General features: G+C 35.5%; 1 protein-coding gene across 1 annotated transcript in view; it reads left to right on the top strand.

The window, feature by feature from the left end:
* TRRAP (transformation/transcription domain associated protein) overlaps positions 1-26,697 on the top strand; it is a 101,081-nt gene that overhangs the window by 29,073 nt on the left and 45,311 nt on the right. Inside the window, 25 exon segments of the mRNA XM_009286372.1 lie at positions 67-264; positions 940-1,200; positions 2,204-2,365; positions 3,519-3,615; positions 4,065-4,186; positions 5,640-5,810; positions 6,565-6,633; positions 10,510-10,629; positions 10,958-11,077; positions 11,443-11,607; positions 12,022-12,203; positions 12,505-12,703; positions 13,123-13,251; positions 13,902-14,168; positions 14,755-14,961; positions 15,848-16,006; positions 16,090-16,224; positions 16,414-16,524; positions 17,808-17,954; positions 20,087-20,300; positions 20,995-21,120; positions 23,078-23,224; positions 24,100-24,302; positions 24,999-25,120; positions 26,009-26,222. Coding sequence (XP_009284647.1) covers positions 67-264; positions 940-1,200; positions 2,204-2,365; positions 3,519-3,615; positions 4,065-4,186; positions 5,640-5,810; positions 6,565-6,633; positions 10,510-10,629; positions 10,958-11,077; positions 11,443-11,607; positions 12,022-12,203; positions 12,505-12,703; positions 13,123-13,251; positions 13,902-14,168; positions 14,755-14,961; positions 15,848-16,006; positions 16,090-16,224; positions 16,414-16,524; positions 17,808-17,954; positions 20,087-20,300; positions 20,995-21,120; positions 23,078-23,224; positions 24,100-24,302; positions 24,999-25,120; positions 26,009-26,222 — 4,047 coding nt within the window.

A 26,697-nucleotide genomic window follows, 5' to 3' on the forward strand; every position in this document is an offset into this window, starting at 1 on the left:
GCTTCTAAAATTTTGGAGGCTACCAGCGAGCTGAAAAAGCAAACTGATACATTTCTTTGTTTCCAGGCTTGTCAGCTTCCCTTGTTTTCGTACATTGTGGAACGTTTATGTGCTTGCTGTTATGAACAAGCTTGGTATGCTAAATTAGGAGGTGTTGTGTCAATTAAATTTCTTATGGAACGACTGCCACTAATTTGGGTCCTCCAGAATCAGCAGACTTTCCTGAAGGCACTTCTCTTTGTTATGATGGATCTAACTGGAGAGGTATTTAATGAATGAATTATATCAAATAGTATGGGGGAGACAAACTTTTGTTCTTAAATTCACACAGATTCAACTCTTGCTAATCTTAATTTTACTTAACTTCAGAATGTATCATATTGATAGTTACGAGTGAATTTGTCATTTTAACTTAAATCAAGACCTGAAGTTAGGAATGAGGTCTGTTTCTTTCCACATAACTTTGCAAAAGTTGTTGGAATTGCACTTGCTTCTTTCAGAGTAGAAAGGTACGGGTCACATTCAGATCAGTGAAAGAACACTAGATTCACTGTCACTTGCATGAAAAACACTGGTTTTTTTTCTTCTTTCTGTGTTTAGTTTGAAAGGTGTTCATCTTATCAAAAAGCTGTATGTAGTTATAGATACCTAAAGAATCGGCTGCTTGATCTTTTCTCAATTGTGAGTCATATGGTGACAACATTGCTAAGGGTTCCAGCGCTTGAGTTAGTTTATAAAGTTGTGTTGCATTGCAACTCACAGTTTTGGAATGATTGGTGGGAAGACTAGTTGCATATGTGTTCTGTTTAAGCTTTATATGTTTTTAGCTGTTTGCAGAGGATTCATCAAAATCAAATGCTAAGTTTGTTGATGAGTAGTGTGTAAATTTGTGATCTTTGTTCTGTACTTATTTAATAAAAATAATCTATGCTACCTTAGGTTTCCAATGGAGCAGTTGCTATGGCAAAGACCACATTAGAACAGCTTTTGATTAGATGTGCAACTCCTTTAAAAGATGAAGAAAAAACAGAAGAAATCCTAGCAGCACAGGAAAAGTCTTTCCATCACGTAACACATGACCTTGTTCGAGAAGTAACCTCTCCAAACTCTACTGTGAGAAAACAGGCCATGCATTCGTTGCAGGTACTTGCACAGGTCACTGGAAAAAGTGTCACGGTGATTATGGAGCCACATAAAGAGGTAAGCAGAAACAATTCCTGAAAGTGAGTTCAAAGTTGTTCACCAGTTTGGCTTTGCAAAATGCTTTTCTGAGTACATTTTCCCACATTAGTGAATTAAGTTCTTAGTGCTTTGATAGCATATGTTTGTCATTTGCTAGGTTTCATTGTTCTAAAATACACTGTGGCTGGAGTACTATAGAGATTCATGCAAGCTGTGCCTGACTACTTAGCCAGTATTTATAGTGTCTTCAGGTTGATTTACTTCCTGAAATTATGGACTGCTTGTCTTACCACCAATCAGACGTAGGCTAGGCCAGGTAGATACTGCATTTTAAACCTCAGTTTCGTGTTATTCTCTAAATATGAGGCATATTGCTGAGCCTTTCCCTATCCAGAAAGAGACTATAAAGATCAAAGCTGATTGAAATAACTTTTTGCTAGATACTCCTTAAAGCTAATAGCATTCATTCTCTTGAAAGACAAGTAAACGTACATCAGCCCTAAGGGCCACCACAACATATGAAATTATAGATGTCGTAATCTCAGTTTGGGAACATGCAGAGAAGCCCCCTAATTGATATCTTATTTTGCTAAAGGTGTTTGTGGAGAAGAGTGAGAAGTTGGTGTAATGGGAAAAAAGCTTACATGAATGTTTTTGTTTTTCTGATGTTTTAGGAGCTTAAAATATTCTTGTTTCTTGACTTGAACATTTGAAATGCTTAAGTCTATGAATTTCTTTGTTTATAACATTATGTGAAGTTATTAAATATCATAGATGTGTTCACAGAGAATATGTAATAATTACAGATACTTGGTTGTTTTGCTAACTGACTGTGAATTAAATTAGTTCAGAGAAATACTTTTCTTCTTGCTTAGTGATTTCTAAAGAGGTACATCTGGAGCAACAATAGCAAATGGATAGAAACATGCAGCCATGGCTAATGATGTCATCTTAGTGGCTAGGTCTGTGGGGTCATTTGAATAGGCTGCTAATTCAGTAATCTGAATTACGCATTGTGTAGGTTCTCCAAGACATGGTTCCTCCTAAAAAGCATTTACTTAGGCATCAACCTGCAAATGCCCAGATTGGCCTGATGGAGGGAAATACATTTTGCACAACACTGCAACCCCGATTGTTTACAATGGATCTAAATGTTGTGGAACACAAGGTTTTCTACACAGAGGTACTTTCTTTTTATGTTCTCATATTTGAATGTAGATACTTAAGTAGTGATGGTGTTAGAACTTTCATTGTTAAAAATACATATTTTCTCTGTGCATTTTAAACTTTCACCGAAATGTAAGAATTTACCTTTTGAAACGTGAAATGAGGTCTGCCTTTACTGACAACATAATAGCTCTGAGCTAAGCAGAATATTCTAATGTGTGTGAAATATATTAAATGAACTTTGGTGTTATACTCCTAGCCATAGACTTTCATATTTAGGTCTTATTTTATGCACAGTATATCTATTACATAAATTGTTGTACTACCAAAACACAGATATTGTTTGTTAAGGTTCCTGAGTCCCTAACAGTTTGAGTAAAATCAGATACAAAACTAGTGTGTAGATCTAACTTAGAGAAACTGTCTAGTCCCTTGGTTTCCTAGCTGTCTTGTCCAAACATAAGTTCAGAAGGTCTTTGATACCAACAGTAATTGCAATTAGCAAGGCAGGTATGGGGTATAGTTGTCAATGCAGAGGATCTTCTATTTTTTTCCTTAAGACAAAATCAAAGCGCTGTAGATCAAAAAACGTCTGTAAAAGTGAGAGTGGTATATTGGTATTGTGAAGGTCTGAATCTTAATATTGAAAATATTCGCCTGCAAAGAGGAGAGCTCTGTAGGAGAGAATTGTCCCTCTGGGCAGTGGCCCATGACCATTAGCATTACTGAAGACATTTTTGGCACATTTTTTCCCTATTAATCTCCTTCTGTTCTCTTACCCCTTTCCTCAAGACCTTCAGTGCTAATACTGCCATTCAGGAGGCGAGCTTTTCTGTAGACCTACTTTTTTATCATATGGGCAGCCTGTTTGCAAATAGACCAGCTAGGTATTGGCCAACAAAATGCAAAACGGCTAATTTTTGCCTGACTTTTCTCTGGTGGCAATGCTAATGGGCTCTCTTGCTTCTGGCTAATCACCAGTTTTCATGGGAACTTATACCCTAATTTTGAGTAGAATTTTTGCCTGTTGGTGAAATTTGGAGGTTGATTAATGTGTTTGCATAAACTTGGCTCTTTGAGGAAACAAGACTCAAAAGGTAACTGATAATACCATTTCAAACATGATTCACAATGCTATGCTAAAATGATTGTTTATTTTTTTCCCCTAGTTACTGAATTTGTGTGAGGCTGAAGATGCTGCCTTAATGAAACTACCTTGTTACAAAAGTCTTCCATCACTTGTACCTCTTCGGATTGCAGCCTTAAGTAAGTAAAACTTCCTAAATAAAATTTGATGTAGATAAGCGTCCTTGTGAGCAATGGGCAGTTGTCTTCCCAAGATCAGCAGAAAACTTGAGCGCTTGAAGACTGATGACTGCTCTCTAGAGGTCACAGTTTAATGGAGAGAATAATGGGAAACTATTGCTGCTTTCTTAATGACTAGGATTTAGTTTCTGAAATTAACCCAAAATATTTTTAGACTAACTATGTTTTATAGCATTAGGAGAACTTTAGAACACTGTTAATAGAATTTCCATTCTTTTACTATTTTATGATGCCTGTTGCTTTTGGCAAAGCATACTGTGCTTTGGCTGTCTGTAATTTAAGATGAAATAAAAGAAACTTGAAGAGAAGAAATGTAGAATTAGAGTTTTTTTTCCCTCTCTTTTGAAATTGAGTTAACAAAGAGAACAAATTTACTTTGATATTTGCAGATGCTCTAGCTGCCTGCAATTACTTGCCTCAGTCGAGAGAGAAAATCATTGCTGCACTTTTCAAGGCGCTTAATTCAACAAATAATGAACTGCAGGAGGCAGGAGAAGCATGCATGAGAAAGGTTAGTGTATTAAAACAATTTTGCTTTTGAGGCCGTTTTTCTCTCTGCTTTACTTCCTTGTTACAAAGCTTCTTGGGAAAGTTGTGTACAGGAAATAAGGTCTGCTTTGTTAAGTTTTTGTTAGTGACAGCAATATAATTAAGTTTCTGTCAGATGTGGTTTTTCGGGGGTTTGAACTTTAGCCATAAAAATTTCTTCTGGTTGAAATTAAGCATTATAAGCTCTTGGACAAGGACCATGGTAAGTCTTTCAGTCTTTCTGTCTGTCCAGTCTTTCGGTCTTTCTGTTTGTCTGGTCTTTGTAAATGTATCTTCTTTTCTAAATAAACAGTGTCGGTCCTTGCCAGCAGTTTCACAAATGTGCGTGCCTGGCTTTATTGTAAAAAGCTTTTCTCGTGTTTCTTCTTTGTTCCTAAAAGAAGTGGTAGAGACACCATAGTTGGTTTTGGAAAAGTCAGCAATGCAGGAGAGTTACTCTGCATCACAGTATGGCAGTTACCTTAAGAAACAGGACTGTGGCTGTACTGTTTAAGGTCAGAATTAGTATCCTTACATGGTGCTACACTACATTGTCTGTTCTGTGGATGCTAGGTTATAGTGTAAAAAAACTGGAAGGACAGGGAAAAGAATACTCTCTCATCATGATTCGTTGCCCAGTAGATATGCCTAACACTGTTCTTCTAAATATAGAAAATGATAATAAAAATACTTAAAGCCTCTTTGTAATGTGTAGATTGGCTGGCATGTAACAGGGAATATAACTATAGTTATACTGTTGGTTTACATTTATTTAGGCCATTGACTGATTAGAGGTCAGATGTTATCTTTTCATGTCACTCTGGTCATGAAAGGGAGCGTACTTATTATTTATGGCTTGCTGACAGTACAGTTGGGTTGAGAGGTAAGAGGGAGCAAATAAGGGTTGTTCTGACCTATGCATTTGGTATAAGACGTTCTGATCATTTTTTCCTGTGATAAAACCATGCCCACAGGATGTTTGGTTATGACAGGAAATACTCTCTCTGGCTGCTTGCAGCCAGGTTCTCTTGACCTTTTATGTTACTCAGGATGCATGCAGATTGTAACACAGAAATTTGCTCTATTGCCTTTGGCCAGGTTCACAGTCAGTTCTTAATAAAGCGGTGCCTAAGTAGTTTGTCCATAGCTGTATATTTAATTTATAGCTGTGACAGTTTTTCAGTCTCTGTAATTAAGATCTCCTACTTGATTATTTTATGGAATATCCTACTGTGTGTCAGAAATACTTAAGTGCTTCCCAAATCCATCTGGTCACTATATATATTTCCAGCAATAAATATTGTTTAAGCTATTGAATTCTGAAAGTACAAAATAAAAGAAGAAAAATCAAGTTGGCAGAATTTATTTTAAGAAAGATGCTTGCACAAAAGTTGCTCCCCTCTCCATCTGTATCTTAATCCTGTGCTCTCTTGCAGTTCTTGGAGGGAGCTACCATAGAAGTTGATCAAATTCATACACACATGAGACCATTGCTTATGATGTTGGGAGACTATCGAAGTCTGACACTGAATGTTGTGAATCGTCTGACATCTGTCACTAGACTTTTTCCAAACTCTTTTAATGATAAATTCTGTGATCAGATGATGGTAAGCCTATTCAAGTTTTCTTTAGCTCTTCCAGAGGAAATTTTCTTTTAGCTAATATTCGTATTGTTGAAAAGTCAAAGAAAAATTTGGTAGTGATTCAATGTATATATTGGAAGTAAAAGATTTTTGTTTCACAATTAATAGGAAAAAAAAACTTTAGACATTTTAAGTTAATTTCTAAAGAGCTACTAAACCAGAAAGTTAAGAGAGATTCTTTTCTAGTGAAGACATACCTAGTTATGCTAAGATTTGCTTGGACAAATTTATCTTAACCAAGGTGCTAGCAGCATAATACACTAAGGAAACCCTTGAAAATATGTTTTACTTCCTCATGGGCTAAGTCTGTTTTGGTGTTTTCTTGATTTATAAAATGGTGGAAGGTATTGCCCTTCTTATTTGCAGTTTTTAAACTGTGTGTGTGAATTCTTTACCCTTTTGCCATGGATATTTAAATATTTGAATGCATACATATCAAGTAAATCATTAAACAAGTGTAAGCCTATCAGACTTCAGATTTTTATGCCTTTTAATGTATGTACTCTTCTAACCGCTGCTTTCTTGAATATGGAGAGGACTTTTAGCAACAGTAAACTCTTCAATCTGAGGGAATGAAAATAACTAATCATTTTTCCCTTTGTTTACTTCAAACAACCATTTCTGCCTCTGCTTCTTCTTTTCTTGCAGCATATGCTGTCACTTGCTAAAATGGAACAGTATAATTAGAAGAATAATACTAATTATCCTCTCTTTATAGCAACACCTGCGTAAATGGATGGAAGTTGTAGTTATTACACACAAAGGTGGACAACGGAGTGATGGAAATGTAAGTTAATGAATGCTTTTGTGTGGGAAGACAAGAAATAAATAGTATTAATGTTTTGGAATTACAGAACTCGTTCAGTTGTAAATGTTGCCGTAACTGATTACACACTGATATTTTGTTACAAGCTAATGAACTTATATGTCTATTGAATATTTGTTACAAATCTTAGTAAGAGGAGCTTCTTATCTGCTGACAATGGTTACTTTAAAGCCTGTTCTATACAGGTTGGTGTGGGAACAGTTCATTGATTTTTATTTTTTTTCCTCAGGATTTTCTGCTTAGAAATCTGTTCTTCATTGGAATGGCTGATGAGCTCAGCAGCATAATCCCTCTTTTTTCACTAATATGTTTGATGTTCATAACATAGTCTTTTGAAAATTAGACTAATAATATAATCCCAGTTAATTTTAAATATAATTTATGAAAAACAAGTTCAATATTTACCAGTTTAGATCACATTAAAAGCTCTCTCCCATCCACACTAATGGCCTCAATGTTGAACTATGGGAAGCTGATCAATTTTCTTATAAATGGAAAATTACACAGCATAATGACAACACTGTGTGCTCTTAGCAATATGGCACTGAATGGAATTCCTGCTTCAGTGTTGTTTCATGTAGATTACCAGAAGTCCCATAATTCTATTAAGAATTTATTAATAACTTATATTAAGTGTTGAGATTTATTATTGCAACTAGGAAAAAATTGGGGGGAATTTTATTAATTTCTTTGTTTTTCAAATTAGAATGAAATTAGATTGGCTTTTTATTTCCCTCAAAACATGGAAATGGCTTAATGGCTTTTCATTAGTCTTTCCTGTCATTGCAAAGAGAGCTTTTAAATCTGAATTTAATCATTGCTTTCTATTTGACCTAGATGTTCTCTAATGGAGTAGAATTTGTTTCTTATGTTTAAACTTAAAAACTGTGCATTTTTCAGGTAAACACATTTTAATCAGGTCAGAGTAGTTCTAAGGCCTTCATATTCTTCTTTTGGGATTCAGTTTTCCTCAGACGTGATGATTACAGATATCTTGCAGATCTTTTTATAGCAACAGCCTTTCAAACCACAATGTGGCACCTCTAGAACAGTTTTTACTTGTCCCTACATCACATTTAATTGTGAATTTTTCTGCTTTTAATGTCTTTTGTTGATGTTTTCTATGTAGTTCTGTGTTTAGTCTCCTAAACCTGTAATTTTTTTTTTTAGTGTTGGTTTAAAACCTACATATGTTGAGGGGGAGGTGCACACCAGACACTTGAGAAGGAATCCACTGTCACATCTTGAGGGAGGAGAGAAGTCTATGGAAACATTTTCAAATAGAACTGTGTGACTGCAAAGCTGATGGAAATATTACTTTTTTCCCCCCGTTGTTGCTCTAAAGTTTCCTTAAAAATAAAAACTCTAGGAAACCGAAGGAGGGCACAGACAGCGTGGTCTTTATACAATTGCTATGGCAGTCTGTGTTCATATGTCCGTATGTACAGTGCGCTATTGCTGTACTTGTATCTTCTAAATGTGGAAAAACTAGGATGGTGAAACTGGTGGTCAGAGTTACTGTAGTTGGCCTTTCACTTACTCTGATTTCTTCTTGACCGTAGTGAGATTCCAAAATCTGAGGTATTCACTTAAAAGCACTGTTGGGAAGTGTTATTGGAGTAGGTTGCATCATTCAGACTGAGTGAGTGGTTAGATCTAGGAGATGGTAAACACGCAGTGGAGAATGGAATTGGTCAGGAAAGCTTTATGTTTGCTAGCTGAAACGGTACAGAGCACTGTTACTCTTTTGACCTAAAGAGTTTTCATCTTTTTCCAGAGGCACATTATGAAGGTGGCATTTGATGGTGGTGCTGGTGTTGTCATGCAGTTCTCTAGCACAATGCAGGTAGTGGCTAGTCAGCAAGGCTTCTTAATGAAACAGTTCAAAAGTCTATGGAATGAGTTTTCATATGTAAATAGCAATTCTAGACAAACTAAAAACTTCAGACATCTCAGTTAAAAATGCTGCATAATAATTAACAACTATTGTAAAGACCCACATTGATCCCAGAATAACTAAGCCCTTCGTTCACCTAAATAATTTTATGACAGTCCTACTATGTTCCTGAACTGTGACTTGCCTGTTTAGATAAATGAACAAATTAAAACATAACTTATTAAGTAGTGATTAAGATCTAATTCATTGGCGCAATGAGCGAAATCTTTGATTTAAATCCGTTCTTCCTCTCTTCCCTGCCTCCCCAAGGAAAGACGTGTTTTTTAGGTTGTGTCTGGTAGTTGAAGAAACAAGCTTTGAAGAGATGGTTGCTTCTGACTGTCCCTCTCATGAACATTGGCACCATGGTGGAAATTCTGTCTATTAGAAGGACTTTATGACTTGGTAGTTCAAGAATTGAAAGTGGTTTCATAATTGATGCTGGATAAATTTGTCTTTGAAGATGTTAAATATTGTTTTCCCTGACTTAATATTCTCTAGTATCTTTTTATTCAGTACAAATATTTAAGAAGCTATGTCTAAACAATGTACAAGTAGAAAAAAAGGATGTTTTTCATCCTAATTCTTAGGAGAGCAATTCAGAGCATGGGAGATACTCATTGTCTCTATTCTTTCAGTTTGAGATGAGAAAATAACCCTACTGAAGTCAGTTTCTGACTGCAACCTGAAGAACAGCATATACTGATTTGTTAATTTATTTGATATTTTTGTGGGCTTTTTCTTTTCATGCTGTGACTTCTGTTTTGGTTCAGCCTGCTGCGGAAGGGGTAGAGGTGAGAAACTCAGTGGAGGCATCAGGAAGTTCTTTGTTGTTGTGGTTTTTTTGTTTATTTTTAGTTTTTTTTTTTTTTTAAATTGTGTTTTGTTAGTTTTATTGTTGTGTTTTGGGCAGAGTGCATTGTGCCTTTGAGTGCAGTGCTGTGAATTGTCTTCTGTTTGTCTGTGGCAGAGTTGTTTTGATAACATTGCTGTTAGGGATGTTAAGCATGTTTGTACTAGGAAGAGCAGGGTTTCTAGTTTCTGTGAAGGCATAAGTGCTTTCAAAAGACTTTATACATGTTCTCAGTCTTGAACTTCAATCCATGAGAGTAGACTTGTGGGGGTTTGTCTAGGCAGATCATGTTAAAGGAGTGGGGCCTAATATTTTGTGTTTAAATTCAGTTAAGGAAGTGCAATGCACTTGATCATATCCTTTTGTATACTGCATACTAGAAATCGGGCTTAGAGGGGTGATGAGAGTGGATGTTTTGTTTTGTTTTTTCCTTTCCCTTTTCTTACTGAAGAAAATCCACACTCTGGTTAGCTGAAATATAGTCCTCGTTTAAATTACACAATGAAAGAAAAACACAATTATTTTAGACTTCAGAAGAATTTGTTATCTAGTGGGAGAACACAGCTGACTTTTTTCTTTGAAGTAACCAGCTATTTGCAAGATATACTGAACAGTGCTGTGAGAAAGCTGTCTGTCTTTTTCTTCATGTTTAGTCTGGGGTTGTGGGTTGTATATGAGAAATTTGTTTAGAAAGGAAAGTCTGGCTTTTTGATGCATGAGCCACTTGGTGTAGTGCAGTGAGCACTCAGTAACTCCCCCATCACCATTATCATTACACAGTGTTTAGCTCTTACCTGTAAAACACCACTATACTGACAAAGAAAATAAAATTAGACCATGATATTACAAGGGGGGGGAAGGGCAGACTTCCACAAGAGCAATTTTCTCCATAAGTCATGGTAAGTAGATGCTGTGTATATGTTAACCCTTTGCATTTGGTTGCTCTCTATGCTAATATAGAGAGGATAAAAAAAGGTAGGATGTGTGATACTGTTTTTATGTATTTAGCTGGTAATATTAATTTAATCGTGTTTCTTTTTACCTGTAGGAAATGAAGATTTGTTCAGCAATTATAAATTTATTCCATCTGATCCCAGCTGCCCCTCAGACTTTGGTTAAACCTCTGCTGGAAGTTGTTATGAAAACAGAACGAGCAATGTTAATTGAGGTAAAAGTGGAAGTTAACATTGCTGATATTTTTGCTTTATGGTATTTTTAAACATTAGTACATAATAATTATGATATTTTAATCATGGTGTGGGGACATTTGATGTAATAAATAAATATGCTCTTCAGGCCTTTTAGGAGGTGTTAACGTTTGTCTTAGACTCTTAAAAAAGAAATTTTGAAATTGTCAGTAAATTCTCATCATAGAAGTCGTGAACGTTTTGTATCTGCGTAAATGCCAAATGAAATGTATTTTTCTGAGTGCTAGTAAATTAGTAGAAAATACTCTGTACTGTGCATTTTTCATTTAAGCTTTATGAATCTTTCAGGCTGGCAGTCCATTCAGGGAACCACTGATAAAATTTTTGACACGTCATCCATCCCAGACTGTGGAGCTGTTCATGATGGAAGCCACTTTAAATGATCCACAGTGGAGCAGAATGTTTATGGTAAGCTGTGTAGAGAAGGGAGCAGGAAAAAGCCCTCATCTTCACAAATCTGATGAATAAAAAGTTTTTCATCTTTTCCATCTTTTTTTCCCCTGTATGACCTTGTAGTCCATAATCATGGTCTTACTCTGACTGTAGGGTGCCTATTCTCTGTTTTGTATTTGTTTGTCCTGAGATGTTTTTTATTTTTTATACCTTTCCAGATCATGTAGGTTTATTACTGAAGTTGTAGAGGCTATTTTTATATATGTGAAATATAACCTCTGCAACTTTAGTGAGGAATATAAAAGCTACAGGATGATATAGCCTTTTGGTATTTTTGCTTTTAAAAGTTGTTATTAAAATTATTTCTTCCCCTTCTTCAGAGTTTCTTAAAACATAAAGATGCCAAACCTCTACGAGATGTACTAGCAGCTAATCCTAACCGATTTATCACTCTACTGTTACCTGTTGGTACCCAAGCAGCCGTTAGACCTGGTTCTCCAAGCACTACCACAATGCGTCTCGATCTTCAGTTTCAGGCTATCAAGGTATTCATTTTTCTTGTTTATCTCTGCACTAGGTAGTTAAAACCTCTTCAGCTACAGGCCTGTTACATACAGGCTTTCAAGTGTGTGTGTATGTATTACAGCTCATAGAAAAACACTTGTAAAAATGTAAAGTGTTTGTAGTCAGAGTCACTCTAGGAAGGGAGAAGACTCAAATGAACTATACTTTTTTTAATCAAGTAAGATACAAGAGGAAAACATGGCAACAGAACCTTTTTTAAAAAAAACAGAAATTCCTTTAAAAATTGATCTAAACTAGTTTTTATTTGACTCCCTTTTTTTTTAAAACATTTTAGAACTCTTAATTGCCCTTAAAGAAGTGCTTTTATATTATTGTTTCTTTTGACAGATCTGTTGCATGTTGACTGTGCATTTGTCTTGTTTTCCTTTTGACAGATCATAAGTATTATTGTTAAGAATGATGAATGTTGGTTAGCAAATCAACATTCCTTGGTGAATCAGCTGAAACGTGTATGGGTGAGTGAAGCTTTTCAGGAGAGACATCGTAAGGAGAATATGGCTGCGACAAATTGGAAAGAACCTAAGCTATTAGCGTATTGCTTACTGAATTACTGCAAGTATGTAAAAACATTTATTTTTCTATAGCTTGTGTACATTTTTTTTTTTTATTTTTTTTTTTAAATTTTGAAAATACTGTAAAGGTATACAGGGGTACTAAAAAGGGTTTGCAGTTATTGAAGAGAAAGTTTAGTATGTTTCATAATACTGACATTAGCTCTAAAACCATGCCTCTAGTACTGCCTGCTCTTGGCTCTCTGCTCATTTAAAACCAAGATTAGTTTCTTCACCAAGTCATCAGCATAGTAGTTTGGTTGGGTATTCTTTCACAGAAGCTTTTTATTTTATGTGTTTTTACAGAAGGAATTATGGTGATATAGAGTTGCTCTTCCAGTTGCTTCGGGCTTTCACGGGTCGATTTCTCTGCAATATGACTTTCTTAAAGGAATACATGGAAGAAGAGATCCCTAAAAACTACAGTATTCCCCAAAAACGAGCTTTGTTCTTCCGGTTTGTAGACTTCAATGACCCAAACTTTGGAGATGAGCTCAAAGCCAAGGTAACTAAAGCAATTAAATCAAAGCAGCCTGGTATTTAGGTTTAATTTTCTTCTTGGGAACTAGGGCAACAAAACTCGCTTACTTAAATGTCAACGAGTTTGATAATTGGCAGAGCCATTTAGGTGAAAATATCATACCTGAAGAAGAGCGATAATAAACAGAGACAGCAATTCATCTTGCTTTCAGTGCTGACTACTTTAGTTTACACTTTCTAAGAATCTTTGCCCTTGGAGGGGGGAGAGGGGGCGGGGGGGGAAATCTGTGTGTATCTGTTTCTTAAGGTTTTATTTATAGTTTCCTTTTGTAATGCAGTGAGTGCGTCTAACATGCAGGTTTGCATGTGAAATTACTTGAATGTTGACTGCCATTAGAAGAATCCGATAGTTGAGTATAACTTTTCTTTGTTTATATTCTGTAGGTGTTGCAACATATCCTGAATCCTGCCTTCTTGTACAGTTTTGAAAAGGGAGAGGGTGAACAGCTGTTGGGACCCCCAAACCCAGAAGGAGATAACCCAGAAAGCATCACCAGCGTTTTTATAACAAAGGTAACAGTCCTTGTTTACATTAAAGCATTGAAAATTAAACCAAAAAGTTGTTCCTCTCATTTGGCTTTTCAATCCTGATTTGAATTAGCTGTGCTATTTCTAAATACTATGACCAGTTATTATATCAAATCACATCATAACTTTGAACTGTTGTGAGATCCGTCAGTCATCAGTAGGATTGGACTACAATTTTTGGTTTATGATATCTCTTTGACTTGAATGTCTGTCTTTGGGATTACAGCCATATAAGGCCTATTTCTAGTCTCTTTCACAAGCAAAGCTCGCCATGACTGAACATTGGTATCTTTGTCATTCATTTCGGTTTCGTTGAACCAGTTAGCAGTTATAAAGCAGATGTTGTTGAAGATGAGGGTTGGTTTTTTAAATTTTTTTTAATTTTTTTTAATAGGTTAGCACTTTGGAAGTTCCTAGATGTGCTCATTATTTAAAAGTTGCTACCTCAGGAGGTTGTTTTGTGGGTATTAAACTGAATCAAAAATGTGGTTATAGTTACTAGTCTTCTGAAAAAAACACTCAAAAAGCAAAAAAACCTAGGACTTTGCTTTTATAGATAATAAAGTTGGGTTTTTTTGTTTTGTTTTATTTTTTCTCACCTTCTTCCTCTCCTCTTTGATCATCCCTGGGACTAGGTACTTGATCCGGAAAAACAGGCTGATATGCTGGATTCTCTCAGGATATATCTCTTGCAGTTTGCCACACTTCTGGTTGAGCATGCTCCACATCACATTCATGACAATAACAAAAACCGGAACAGCAAACTACGACGCCTAATGACATTTGCTTGGCCTTGCCTCTTGTCCAAGGCATGTGTGGACCCAGCATGCAAATACAGTGGACATTTGCTTTTGGCACACATCATTGCAAAATTTGCCATACATAAGAAGATAGTTCTGCAGGTATTGACTATGGGCATGTATTCGTACATTTAAGGGATGTTGATAAGTTCTGTAGTGTGCTTTCTTTTATTTTAAAATGCGGAGTAGAGGGTGCACAGTAGTTTTGGATACTTAGTATACACGGAACAGTTAAATTCATATGCAACAAACAAATACAGAAGCAGCAAGCCAAATATTAATACAAATTTATTTGGGGATAGGAGAGTATAGAAAGAAGTTTGAAGATAAGTGAAAACAGAGAGGGTAAATGGGACAATGAAAAGTCATTTTGGTTAAATTAACAAAATTGGTAATGTTTCTTCATTTAAAAGAGACGGACATTTCCGCTGAGACAGAATGTGGGGACCAAGGGAAAACTTCAAACTGGACAGTGGAGAGGGAGGAAGAAAAAGGGAATGTAAGGGAGGTAGAAGTATACGCTGTATACATCTGATGAAGTATCATCATATATTTACCAAATTACGGGCCTTTAGGAAAAAATCATGTTGTTTAGAAAACGTATGTTGTAGTTTCTCTTTCTTTTATAAATGCTTTCTATTTATAAATATGTATAATATTAATGTTGATCAGAAACTTTGCTGTTTAGGTTTTTCACAGTCTACTAAAAGCTCATGCGATGGAGGCCCGAGCTATTGTCAGGCAAGCGATGGCTATTCTGACTCCAGCTGTGCCTGCTCGAATGGAGGATGGACATCAGATGCTGACTCACTGGACGCGAAAAATCATTGTGGAAGAGGGTCATACAGTTCCCCAACTAGTACATATTTTGCACCTGATAGTACAACATTTCAAGGTACTTGTGCCAGTTATTCTGGTAGTCTATCTCAGATATCAAGGAGGTAAACTGCAGTTTGATTAGAAAATAACATAATCTGATTTATATGGTTTAGCTTCAAAAGGCATAAGCTGTCTGCAAAGGTATTTATTTAAAACTGAAAACAGCTATTAAAATTAAATAGCAAACCACTTATTAAGCTTTATCATGATTGAAGTTAGAACTCAAAATATTAAGTGAAAGTCTGCAAGATTAATTCATTGCACGTGCATTACCAGTGCTCTTTAACAGAGCTGTGAAGATTCTTTAAGAGTTGTTTAAAAAAAGTGCAGAACCATATTCTCTTCCGTCCTCCAGTAATCCTTGATTGTTTGACTTTATATATTCTGTGGAGTTAACTAGGTAACTTTTATCTCCAGCTCGTGTATGTTGGGAAACATTAAACAAATGGGGGAATGCTGCAGAATGTCAATATAGGAGCATTTTTGAAAACACATACTAAAATATGATCCAAAGTGACAGCTAGCTAATATGCATTTAAGTCACTTTTCAGGAATCGATGCCTCAGTGCCTTCTGAAAAAATATCTGAGTGTGTTCAAATGTGAGTTGTAGCTCTCTAAAAGGATTGGCAAAAATTGGAATGATTGGTCCTTGAGAAAAATCTTCAAAAGAACATCTTCATCTGGGTTCATAAAATCAATAGTCACTATTGAAAATTGTAGCCAAAATTTTATTTTCAAAGCACCAGTTACTTTTCTGGATTGCAAAATTTGAATGTGGTATATATTTAGCAAACTTTGGGATTAAAGACTGTTTTACCATTTTGCTTTATTTCGGCTCTGTAGTTGTTGTGTAGAATTTTATTGGTTAATGGCTAACGTGACTGTGAAACCATCTTTTCAGGTTTATTATCCAGTGAGACATCACTTGGTTCAGCATATGGTTAGTGCCATGCAGAGACTGGGCTTCACTCCCAGTGTTACGATAGAGCAAAGAAAATTAGCTGTGGATCTTGCTGAAGTAGTTATTAAATGGGAGTTGCAAAGAATTAAAGACCAGCAGGTAGGAAGGCTAAATAAACTGGTAAAGATTGAACTGTTACACAGTTAAATGCTTTTTTAACATGCACATTACTGATATTTCAGCCAGATTCAGATATGGATTCAAGTGCGAGTGGAGAAGGAGCAAGTTCTGCCTCATCTGCTGTTAAAAGAGGATTGTCTGTTGATTCTGGCCAAGAAGTAAAACGATTCAGGACAGCTACAGGAGCTATAAGTGCCGTAAGAAAAATTCAGATTTTGTTCAGAGACTCTGAAATTATAACCTGCAATTTAGTTTACTTGTTTTTTCCACATAACTCAAAACTCCCTGATTTGAAGGTTATACTTTTAGAAAATATTTTAAATCTGTTCTGCTTGTTGTTTTCCTTCTTCAATGTTGCTTATGGTTTTTGTTTTGTATATGTGCAGGTATTTGGACGTAGCCAGTCCTTGCCAGGAGCTGATGCACTTCTTTCCAAGCCGATTGACAAGCAGCATACAGATACAGTTGTGAATTTCTTGATTAGAATTGCTTGCCAGGTAGTATGTTTATTCTGATATGCAAATACCAATGTGGCATTAGTAGCCAAAACCGTAAATCCCTCTTTTCATAAGAGTCCTCTTATGCTTGGATTATTCTAGTGTTTGTATACTTTCTTTTGCTGAAAGGTTAGAAACTTTAATGCAAAATTGTACAAACAGTAAAATGTTTTTATTTTAAGGAGGAAAGAAATTGAATTTGATAACCAGTTTCTGCATGTTTTTCATTTCACAAATGATGGATATTATACATGAGAGGTATGTTTTAGCTTCTTACTGTTGGCGTGGTAAGTTTATAGCTTGATGCAGGGAGCATGCACTTTGAAATTAAAACTTTAAATGTGAACGGTTGCAATCCAGATTTTGAAATTGAAAGTCTCCATTTTACTGTGCTGTTGATCACTTCTAGCATTTTGTTTCTTCTTTACTTTCTCTTTTCAAGCGAGTACTATATCAGGAGTGACATGATTGAAATAAACGTGACTAGTAGAATTTGGCTGGAGCCAAGCAAAGACTTCAAAAAGTTCCTATAGTGTTTTTTCTTAATTCATTTATATATTTGCCTGATGCTGCAAAGTGTGCTTGTTCTATTGCCTAGATTAAATGGCAAGAATATTTTACTCAAACAATGAAGAATATTTAGAGAGTTTAATAGGGAAAGACTATGTCAATTATGTATCTAAGGATAACGATTGTAACTGTATTTTCAAGATCAAATACGTGGAATTACTTCTTTTCATGCAGCATGTAGAACTAAAGCTTTTCACCAAATTTTTTTAAGAATTAACTTTTCTAGAGTGGGGAAAATTAGCTGGGTGTAGCTCAAAGCTGACAAACTTTATGGCTTCTGCTTCTGCAGCAGAGTCAGCTGGTAAGTAACGGGATTTTATACACCACAGTCCATTGCATGGAACAGACGTGCTCTTGAAGTATAAAGATGAATTGAGTAAAGAGCTACGTATGTTTGATATGTTGCAAACAGAAAAGATTAACCATCTTGAGCATGTTCAGAGTTGTAGTAGTAATGTATGGGATTAAACTTTTTTTAATATACCTTTGATGGGTGATTTGGAGTAATTAGCTAGCAGTTTAGACGCCAGTTCTGATGTTTACTATTAGTTGTCGGCTTTTTATGCAGTTAAATACTCCGTGACTGTACTGATAAAACTACTTAAGCTCATCCATTTCATAAATAAGAAATTATATGCTTGCTTGGAATGCATAATAAATTAATGAGTTGGTTACAAAAGTGTGTCATTTTGTTAACTCTGATTAATTGCTAGGTAAATGACAACTCAAACACTGCTGGATCTCCTGGGGAATTGCTGTCTCGCCGCTGTGTCAACCTTCTGAAAACAGCTTTACGACCAGACATGTGGCCAAAATCAGAACTGAAGTTGCAGTGGTTTGATAAGCTGCTAATGACTGTGGTAGGTAACATTCTAGTCCTGTAGGTCTTTAGGTTTCCCTAGCACATATTTGATTGAATACTAATGATATCTGGATACTGATTTTTACAGTCTTAATATGTTCTTCTTTGTAGTGAAATACATAAATTGTTAAGTATGTGAATTGCATCAGTGGTTATAATTTGTATAGCTGCAGTACTTACAAATATTAAAATAGACTTAGGAGCAGGTGGAGTAACTTCCTGTATGACTTTTGATTTTGAAATAGGTTGTAGTTTGCTTGTTTGAATTGCCTGTTTGTTGGTGTGTTTTGCGGTTTTTTTTTTTGTTAGTAGAAGTTTTACAAATTGATTTTATTGGTTTCTAGTTTTCTGACTACGTTATGGTAACATGGAGTTCACTGAAAGGCTAGCTTCCTGTATTTGATGATACAACATATTTTATGTATCATCTGATTGCTATTTGTATGTTTTTTGCCATATAATTTTTTCTACACCTATTGTATTTGTATCGTACTATCTAACAGACTAGCAACTCTTACTGTGTTAAATTTTTAGGAGCTCTCTTGATGTCACTTTTCTGTTTCTTTGAAGAAAAGAGTTCTACTCTATTCAAAATAGAGTTCTACTCTATTCAAAAATCCTACTTTTGGGAACTTTAAAATGTTTAAGATTACATGAAAATTCGCTGTGGCCCATTTTTTCTGAATGTTGATCTAAATGTGCTATACTTTCATAATGCTCTTGTCTTTATGGAGATAATCCTTGAAAGGGCAAGTATCAGCTTTCATCTTTCTCTCCTGTTGGAGGAGTTTTTGATGTGGCTCCATTTGTTTTGAGTTTACAAGCATTGATAGTGCTCCAGGGAGCTAATATTTGTTGCTTTACTCATCTTTTCCCAAGTAGTGTGCAACCTGAGTGAAAATTGCCATTAAAATTCACGTTTTTTTTTTTCCTGTTGATGGCATTTGATAGCCTACAACAGGAAGAACTGCAGTCAATTCCAACCATTGTTGCACAAGGATTACCTCCTACTCATCTTCCTCACTTACACCTCACTTACACAATTGCAAAGGTATTTAAGTGCCAAGTGATGGCGGCTGTGCAGTAACAGCAGTATGACTTCAGGAAAATCATGACTTTAAGTGATTCCTCTGCCCTGAAGACAGAGGAAGTTGTGAGTGTCTACGTGCTGGCTGCTGAAGAGGAGCTGCGTGTTATGTACAGACCATCGTTGCCCTCCTTTTCTGGAACAGAGGGGAAGATGGTGGAGGTGTAAAAATAACTTTAGAGAGTGCAATTCAGAGAGTTCATATGCTTCCAGAACGTGAACTGCTATCTTTTTCTTCTGCCTTTCAGTTAAGTCTTTCAGTTTATCATCTTTCATGAATTTGAGGAAGGTGGACAAAGTGCACTGCATCTAAGAGCGAACCAAAATCAAAACCTAGCCCACTCTACTTCTCCTCGCCCCACCTCAAAACAAACGAACCGTACCACCCCTCAGGCCTGAAGAAGGTGGATGTGGTTGATGTTTACGTAATACAAGGATACAAGTCCTCTGGAACAGGAATTTTATATCTTTATTTTGTGCTATGTGGCATCAGTTATTCAGGAGATTCAGAAAAAAGAATAAAGCTTCTGCAGCAAACGGACTAATTTACTATCTTAATGATCATTTTGTAGGTTTACAAAGACACGTCTAGGAATATTTTATTTCCTTTTTTTGTTCTTCAGTTCCACATATCCCCTTTTCTAACCTTTAAGCTATAACGTCGTAAAATGCTGTTTTAGCTCTTCACTGAAGGCCTGCCTCTGAAAGATGTTGACAAAAAGATAAAACATTATCCTCTGTCAAAAGCATTTCTAATCAGCAAGGTTGCGGGCAACTTTCAAAACTGAGGACCACAAAAAACATCAGAAGGAACATACTGTAAATGCTTCAGTAACACTTTTATGGTTAAAGATTTTATAGCGCCTTGTATTTTACAGTTTTATATTGCATGACTTATCCAAAAGATTGACATTGAAACATCACTAGTGTAGAAACCTCAACTTTATTACATGTTTTCAACAGACTTGATCTGGACTTACTAATCTGTGTAATACTTGTGTGATTTCCCCCACTCACTGCATTTTTGTATGTGTTCTCTTTAGGAACAACCCAATCAGGCCAACTTTGCCAACATTTGCACTGGCTTAGAGGTCTTAAGTTTCCTGTTAACTGTACTGCAGCCCCCTGCTGTCCTTAGCAGCTTCAAACCCCTGCAACGAGGCGTAGCAGCTTGTATGACTTGTGGAAACACCAAGGTTTTGAGAGCAGTCCACAGTTTGCTTTCTCGCTTGATGGGTATTTTCCCTACAGAACCAAGTATGTGGTATTTTCTTCCTCCTTTTGTCCTTTATTGCTGCATAACTTAAGTGAATAAGGGAAGAGTGAAGACACTCTTTGGAATGTGCTAATATTCTGTTTTATGATTCCTGCATTTAATGGTCCACTTTAGCTTGCACTTTCAACCTCCGTTTAAAAAAAGAAAAGCTGAAATAAGTAATCGTGGAATACATCATTATCCATTGACATAAAAACTTAATAACCTGTGGCTGTCATAACTTTGGTTCAAGAAATACATGCTATAAATTTAATGTATTTTTGCAATTATAATTTTTCAGCTTCACAAGTGCAATTTTTTAGTTGTTAAGCTTTGTTGTTTTGCTAAAACAAGGAAGGGAGATAGAGTGGAAAAAAGAAAGACAATAGGTAATATGCCATGTCTTAATATAAACTAATTTAGATAATCTTTTCTTAAAAAAATAAAAAAAATGAGTAATTAAGACTTCTCATCAAAATGAGTTATTTAGAAGTAGCGGTACAGTATTACAGAAGACGCATTGGTAGTATAATAGAGGTTTATATAAATGAGGGATCTGCATGTGTTACCTTGATTTATTAGCAAGATAAAGTTCCGATAATGGTATAGATGACTGTATGTTCACAGTGTAACTGTTCCTTGCTTGTTCTGTGGCTAATGTTACCAAAAGTAAACACAACTCTCTAAACTCTGCAGGTACCTGAAGTGTAGCTTCAAAGTATGAAGAGCTGGAGTGCCTTTATGCTGCAGTTGGAAAGGTTATTTATGAAGGACTTACTAATTATGAAAAGGCAACTAATGCAAACCCTTCTCAGCTCTTCGGTAAGCTTCCCACATCTCTAGTAGACATATGTAGAGTGCCCGTTAATGAGTATGATCTTTGTCACGAGCTTTTATTTTCTGTAAGGAAATTGAAATCTGATATCATGCAGAGGAAGCTGTGGGAAGCTTTGGAGCTAACTTGAGAGATGAGCTTGGGATGTCTGTCATCTGTGAAGAAAGGGACTGGGGGGATTTGTTGCATTCTGTCTTCTCCTGGTAGCTGACTTGGGAGCAATTATTGGAAGTGGGGAGCTATAGCTGTGCTAGATGGAAGCCTTCTGTATTCAAAGTGCATAGGAAAAAGATGCAGCATTCAGATTAACCAAAATACAAAGTAAAAGTTACTGGAAACTTGTTATGTGGAAAAACCAAAATCCTGCGGGTACTACTCTGAGATACAGTAGAATATTTCAAGGAATCTGTGTAAACACTCTTACATGTTATTGCCTTATATTTTCTTTTTCAATTGTTTTTAAAGCCTCATTTATCAGCTGATTTAAGTAGTGTAGGAAGATTTATGTATTTATAGACCTTGAATTCTCAGTAAGTAAGAAATTACAAAAATGCTGTTTTTTTTTTCTTGAGTGAGCAAATCTGATTTTGTAGCATATACCGTTCTGAAGAGCTGAAATGTTCTTCTTTTCTTGTTGTTTGTACTTACTTAACCGGTAGAGAGCTCAGCTACATATTACAATTACAAAGATATATTGGAATAATACAGTTTGGCCCAGAACTGGTTGTGTTGGTAATACAGACCTGAAATTGCACAATTTCGAAAACTTGCTGATTTAAATGGCAAATGTCCTTCACTATTCTACTCTGTGATCCTTGTAGATAGTTGTAATTTCACTTTGGGAATTGCCTATTTGTCAGATGTCAGGATGTGCTTTACAACTAACCAAGAAAGATATTTCTCACACTGTGTCCAGAGCTCACTTAAAAGCAGCACTACAATCTAACTGTCAGGTGGTGCATATCTTATTAATTCTGTGTTTAAGAGGCTGAGTTTTGTGTGTCAAATTTTGCGCACATCTGAGCAGGAAAAGAAATAAAAACTTTTGAAGCAACCATTCAGTTAACAAAGCACGCTTCTATAAATATTGTTGTAGGCTTTTCTTGAATTATGAAGTTGCAGTAAGGAAAGAGGTAGCTGTAGGATTTTTAGAGGGTATAGTTTGACAGGATGTGTATACTTTTTTTTAGAGAGTCAAGTATTTTAAAGCATAGATATTGCTAAAACTGATCAGTTTGCATGTATATGAACAAGCTTATTCATATACATATAAATTAGGATAGGCATTGTTAACAACTGTGTAATTTGAAGGGACTGTGATCTTGTAGGCATTGTGCATTCATCAACTGTGCCGAAATTACCTGTTTCAATAGTGTTAACTTTTTCAATCTACAGTAACTGATTTATGAAACTTTATAAAAAGTTTCTAGATTAGAAAAGCAAGATGTAATTTTTTTAAATTTTATTTTTAATTACTAAACCCAGGCATATTCATGTAGGTTTTCTACTTTTTGCTATAAAACAAATGTGCAACATTAGGAGTAGTTTCATTTTGCCTGGTTAACTATATTTCTTTTTTTTTTTTTTTTTTTAAGGACTTCGAGAAGTATCTGCTCTCAATCCCTTTCTTTCTGTCCTCCCTTTCTCCCCCTTGCCCTCCATCACACGCTTACATACAGAACTTTCAAATATTTTGATTAATGCAAAAATAACTTTTCAGTCTTAGACTAAAGTTGAGACTGAAACTTTTCTTCAAATCTATGCAGATTTCTAGTGTTTGTAACCTGGGTAGTCCCATGCTGCTTTCATGGCAGGACAAAATACAGCTAGAACATCTTCCTGTGTTCTCTCATAGAACGAGAACATCCACATTGAAAACCTCTATCTTACTTAGGTCATGCTCAATAAAAGTTTTACTTCCTTAAGTATTGTTTTTATCTGTAGGTACTTTAATGATTCTGAAGTCTGCGTGCAGTAACAATCCCAGCTATATTGACAGATTGATTTCAGTTTTTATGCGATCTCTGCAGAAGATGGTCAGGGAACACTTAAACCCACAGGCTACAGCAGGAACAGCAGAAGCAAATACAGGTATTACATAATGTAGTCTAAGGATGTTAATAATTAGAAGTGTTGTAAAGTATTAAAATCTGTTCATCCTAAAGGGATTCAAATGATTTTGTAGAGTTTTGTGTGTGTTATTACATGTTGAAAAATACTTCAGCATTAGTGAGAAATATTACTGAAGTATTGAAGGATAAAAATGCACTTTGAGTTCCTGTTACCTGGTTAATATATGAATTTCAGTGTTAACTCAAACATTTCGGTGAATAGTTAGTGAATATTTGTTGAGCTACAGCATATATAGAAATACTGAAATTCTTCAAGAGTTTATAGTGTTGAGGGGAGTGTTTTCTTCTTGTAGAAGAAAATTCAGTGCTAGTAAAGAGCACTGTAATTTATTAATGAATAAGTTATTGAAGAATATACTTTGAAAGAATTGCTGCTGTTAGATTCCCAGCCCATACTTTAATTAGGTAAATGAGAACCTTGCAAATTTTATTGACACTGAGAAACAATTGGAAAATTATTAAACTTGGCAGACAAGCAAGTCAGGAAATTAACGTAACAGACTAAGTGTCCTGCATCATATACTATTTCTTTCACAAGTTTAACTGCAGTTATTCAGTACTGGGGTTCTGTAATACCTTTCATTTACTGAAATGAAACCACGCAGGCTTGCCTTTAGGATTTTGAATGGATTTGGTTTTTTTTGGAAGGAGTCTGTCTCAGTTGTTTAGGAATGGAAAGTAGTAATAATGAAAACATTATTTCTAGGGATATATTTCCAGGTAACAGATACTGTTGTTGCTATTTTTAAAATTACAGTAGCTTACCTTGAAAACTTCTTTACTAGGCGTTATATAAGTGTATACGCAATTCTAATCCTTTTTTTGCATCCATAGCAGGTACAAGTGAACTGGTAATGCTAAGCCTGGATCTTGTGAAAACTCGCCTGGCTGTGATGAGCATGGAAATGAGGAAAAATTTTATACAAGCTATTCTAACATCTCTCATTGAAAAATCTACTGATGCCAAAATTCTTCGTGCAGTGGTCAAAATAGAGGAAGAGTGGGTGAAAAACAACTCCCCAATGGCAGCTAATCAGGTAAATTGAGAAGATAAAATCGTTATTGCTCTCAAACACTAAATAACTATAAGCCACTGTTATAATTCATCAGTTTTTGACAGTGAGGTTTGTAAGGATCTGTTATATATGCTTAGATGCCCTTGATGAGGTTTGGAATATTTTGCATCCCCTGTGAAAGTAGCTGGAGTTAACGATGCTTAGCATTTTATAGGCTTATATTAGGTGTTTGATCTCAAATGCTCTTTTGCTGAGAACTTGTTTTAAAGTAAATGTTTTAAAATACACTTCACGTTGACTTGGATAGAGAGATTCTTCAGAAGGAGGATTACTAATGCTGGTTTAAATCGTGTTATTCCTGTAACGTTTTGTGGCCTCCTCAATTTGCCGTATTTTCTGTTGAAGTTGAGTACTTGACAATCTAGTGCTGTATAAAAGCACCTACACTTTTTAAAATATACGTTAGATTTTTGTAATCGTTGAACAACTTAAACCTGTTTTTAGTCATGATTTTAAGATTCTCTAGCATATATTAGAAGGATAAATGCTTGAGTTATTTTTCTTTTTAAGAACTATGACTTCTACCAAGCTATTTTTTCAGTACTTTAGAAGTGAAAGAGTGATATAAAAGATGGCTGAGGTGTACTTTGAATGTGCCAGTTCTCTGCATGTTTTAAGATGAATTGACAAAATTAATCATGTCTTCTTTTAACACAGACACCTACTCTCCGGGAGAAGTCCATTTTACTAGTGAAAATGATGACTTACATTGAAAAGCGTTTTCCAGAAGACCTTGAATTAAATGCCCAGTTCTTAGACCTTGTTAACTATGTCTATAGGTAATTATAGCAATTAATCATTTATTGCAGCTTATTGGTTCATAATTTGTACCATATATGACCTTTATAACATGCCATCAGTCTTTTTAGGTCTGAATTAAACGATTCCCGCCCCCCCATCCCCCCTCCCAAAATGCAAAATCAATCAATTTCACTGAGACCACAATATGTATTTATGGAAGACAATTTGAAAATAGAAGTTCCCTAGAAAGGATTTTCTTTTTGGCTCTGCTAAAATATCTCCACTGCCCCAACCTCTTCCTTTCCCAAGATGCCAGGGCATCCTCATAGCTGGTTGTACTCTGAACACTGTGGTGACAGCTCAAATCTGTCTGTCTTTTCACATCTGTAGGGTATAAAGATTTTTTTTTTCTTGGAAATTTTTGTAAATTATACTTTCAGGAGAGTTACTTTGCTAGCTAAACTGGCACGTTTTGTAACATGATGAAAGAATTAAAATACTTACCTTATCAAAAAATACCAGGTATTTAATTTTGTGCTGATGATTCACATTATTTTGAGTTACTGTTTGCTGCTGTTCTGTTTTTTGGTTAACGGTGCAAAGCCCTGGTGTGGACATGGTGATCAGAAGATTTATCAATGAATATCATTTGGCGTTTCAAACAAGATACAGATGTGGTTGAAATTGTTTCACAAGTATGATACAATTTTATCCTGAAAGAGTTTTTTATGGTAGTTCTGGGGCAGTTTTCTAACAAGCAGCAATGTTTTCTTTGCTGTTTCTTTAAAAATGCTGCACCTGGATGCATGCCACACCATGCGGGCTTCTACAGAATGTCACGTCTTTTGATTTTTAGTATTTTATATACAAAACCTAGAAGGCTTCTCTTTCTAATGTCTCTGTCATTTAATCTTTATTCATTTTAGGGATGAGAATCTTTCTGGTAGTGAACTTACTGCTAAGCTTGAGCCAGCATTTCTTTCGGGTTTGCGTTGTGCCCAGCCACTCATACGAGCCAAATTTTTTGAGGTCTTTGACAATTCTATGAAACGTCGTGTTTATGAACGCCTACTTTATGTGACCTGTTCTCAAAACTGGGAAGCAATGGGAAATCACTTTTGGATAAAACAGTGCATCGAGGTAGGGAAATTATTTGTATCAGAAATACAATTATAATTTGAGAAATATGCTTTATTTCCCATTTTTCTTGGCTGTGTGTAAAAGCATTATGCAATGTGTGTCTTGTAGTATCTATTATCTGTATCAAAGCTAAAAACATCAAGTCTGCTGCCTCAGATACTTCCAGTGGTGCTTAAAAATAAATACAGTGGCTAAACCATGAGATGCTGATGCTTGGAAAGTTGCTTTAATATCAACCTTAAAAATCTATTCTCTCTGCAAAAAGCTTAATGACCAGGTTAATACTTCTTAAGAAAATCTATCTCTTATAAATGACGGTGATTATAAAAAATACAATAATTGTTATAGTAGATGATTTCAAGAAAACCGTTAAGGCTGGAGTGTCTGCTCTGGTGGTATGACAACTGTTAGGTGGGATTGCATTGAAATGAGATTGCATTTTTGGTTGTTTTATTTAAAACAAGATGGGACCAAA

This window comes from Aptenodytes forsteri, unplaced genomic scaffold (genome assembly GCF_000699145.1).
Source record: "Aptenodytes forsteri isolate BGI_AS27 unplaced genomic scaffold, ASM69914v1 Scaffold55, whole genome shotgun sequence".
Taxonomy (NCBI): Eukaryota; Metazoa; Chordata; class Aves; order Sphenisciformes; family Spheniscidae; genus Aptenodytes; species Aptenodytes forsteri.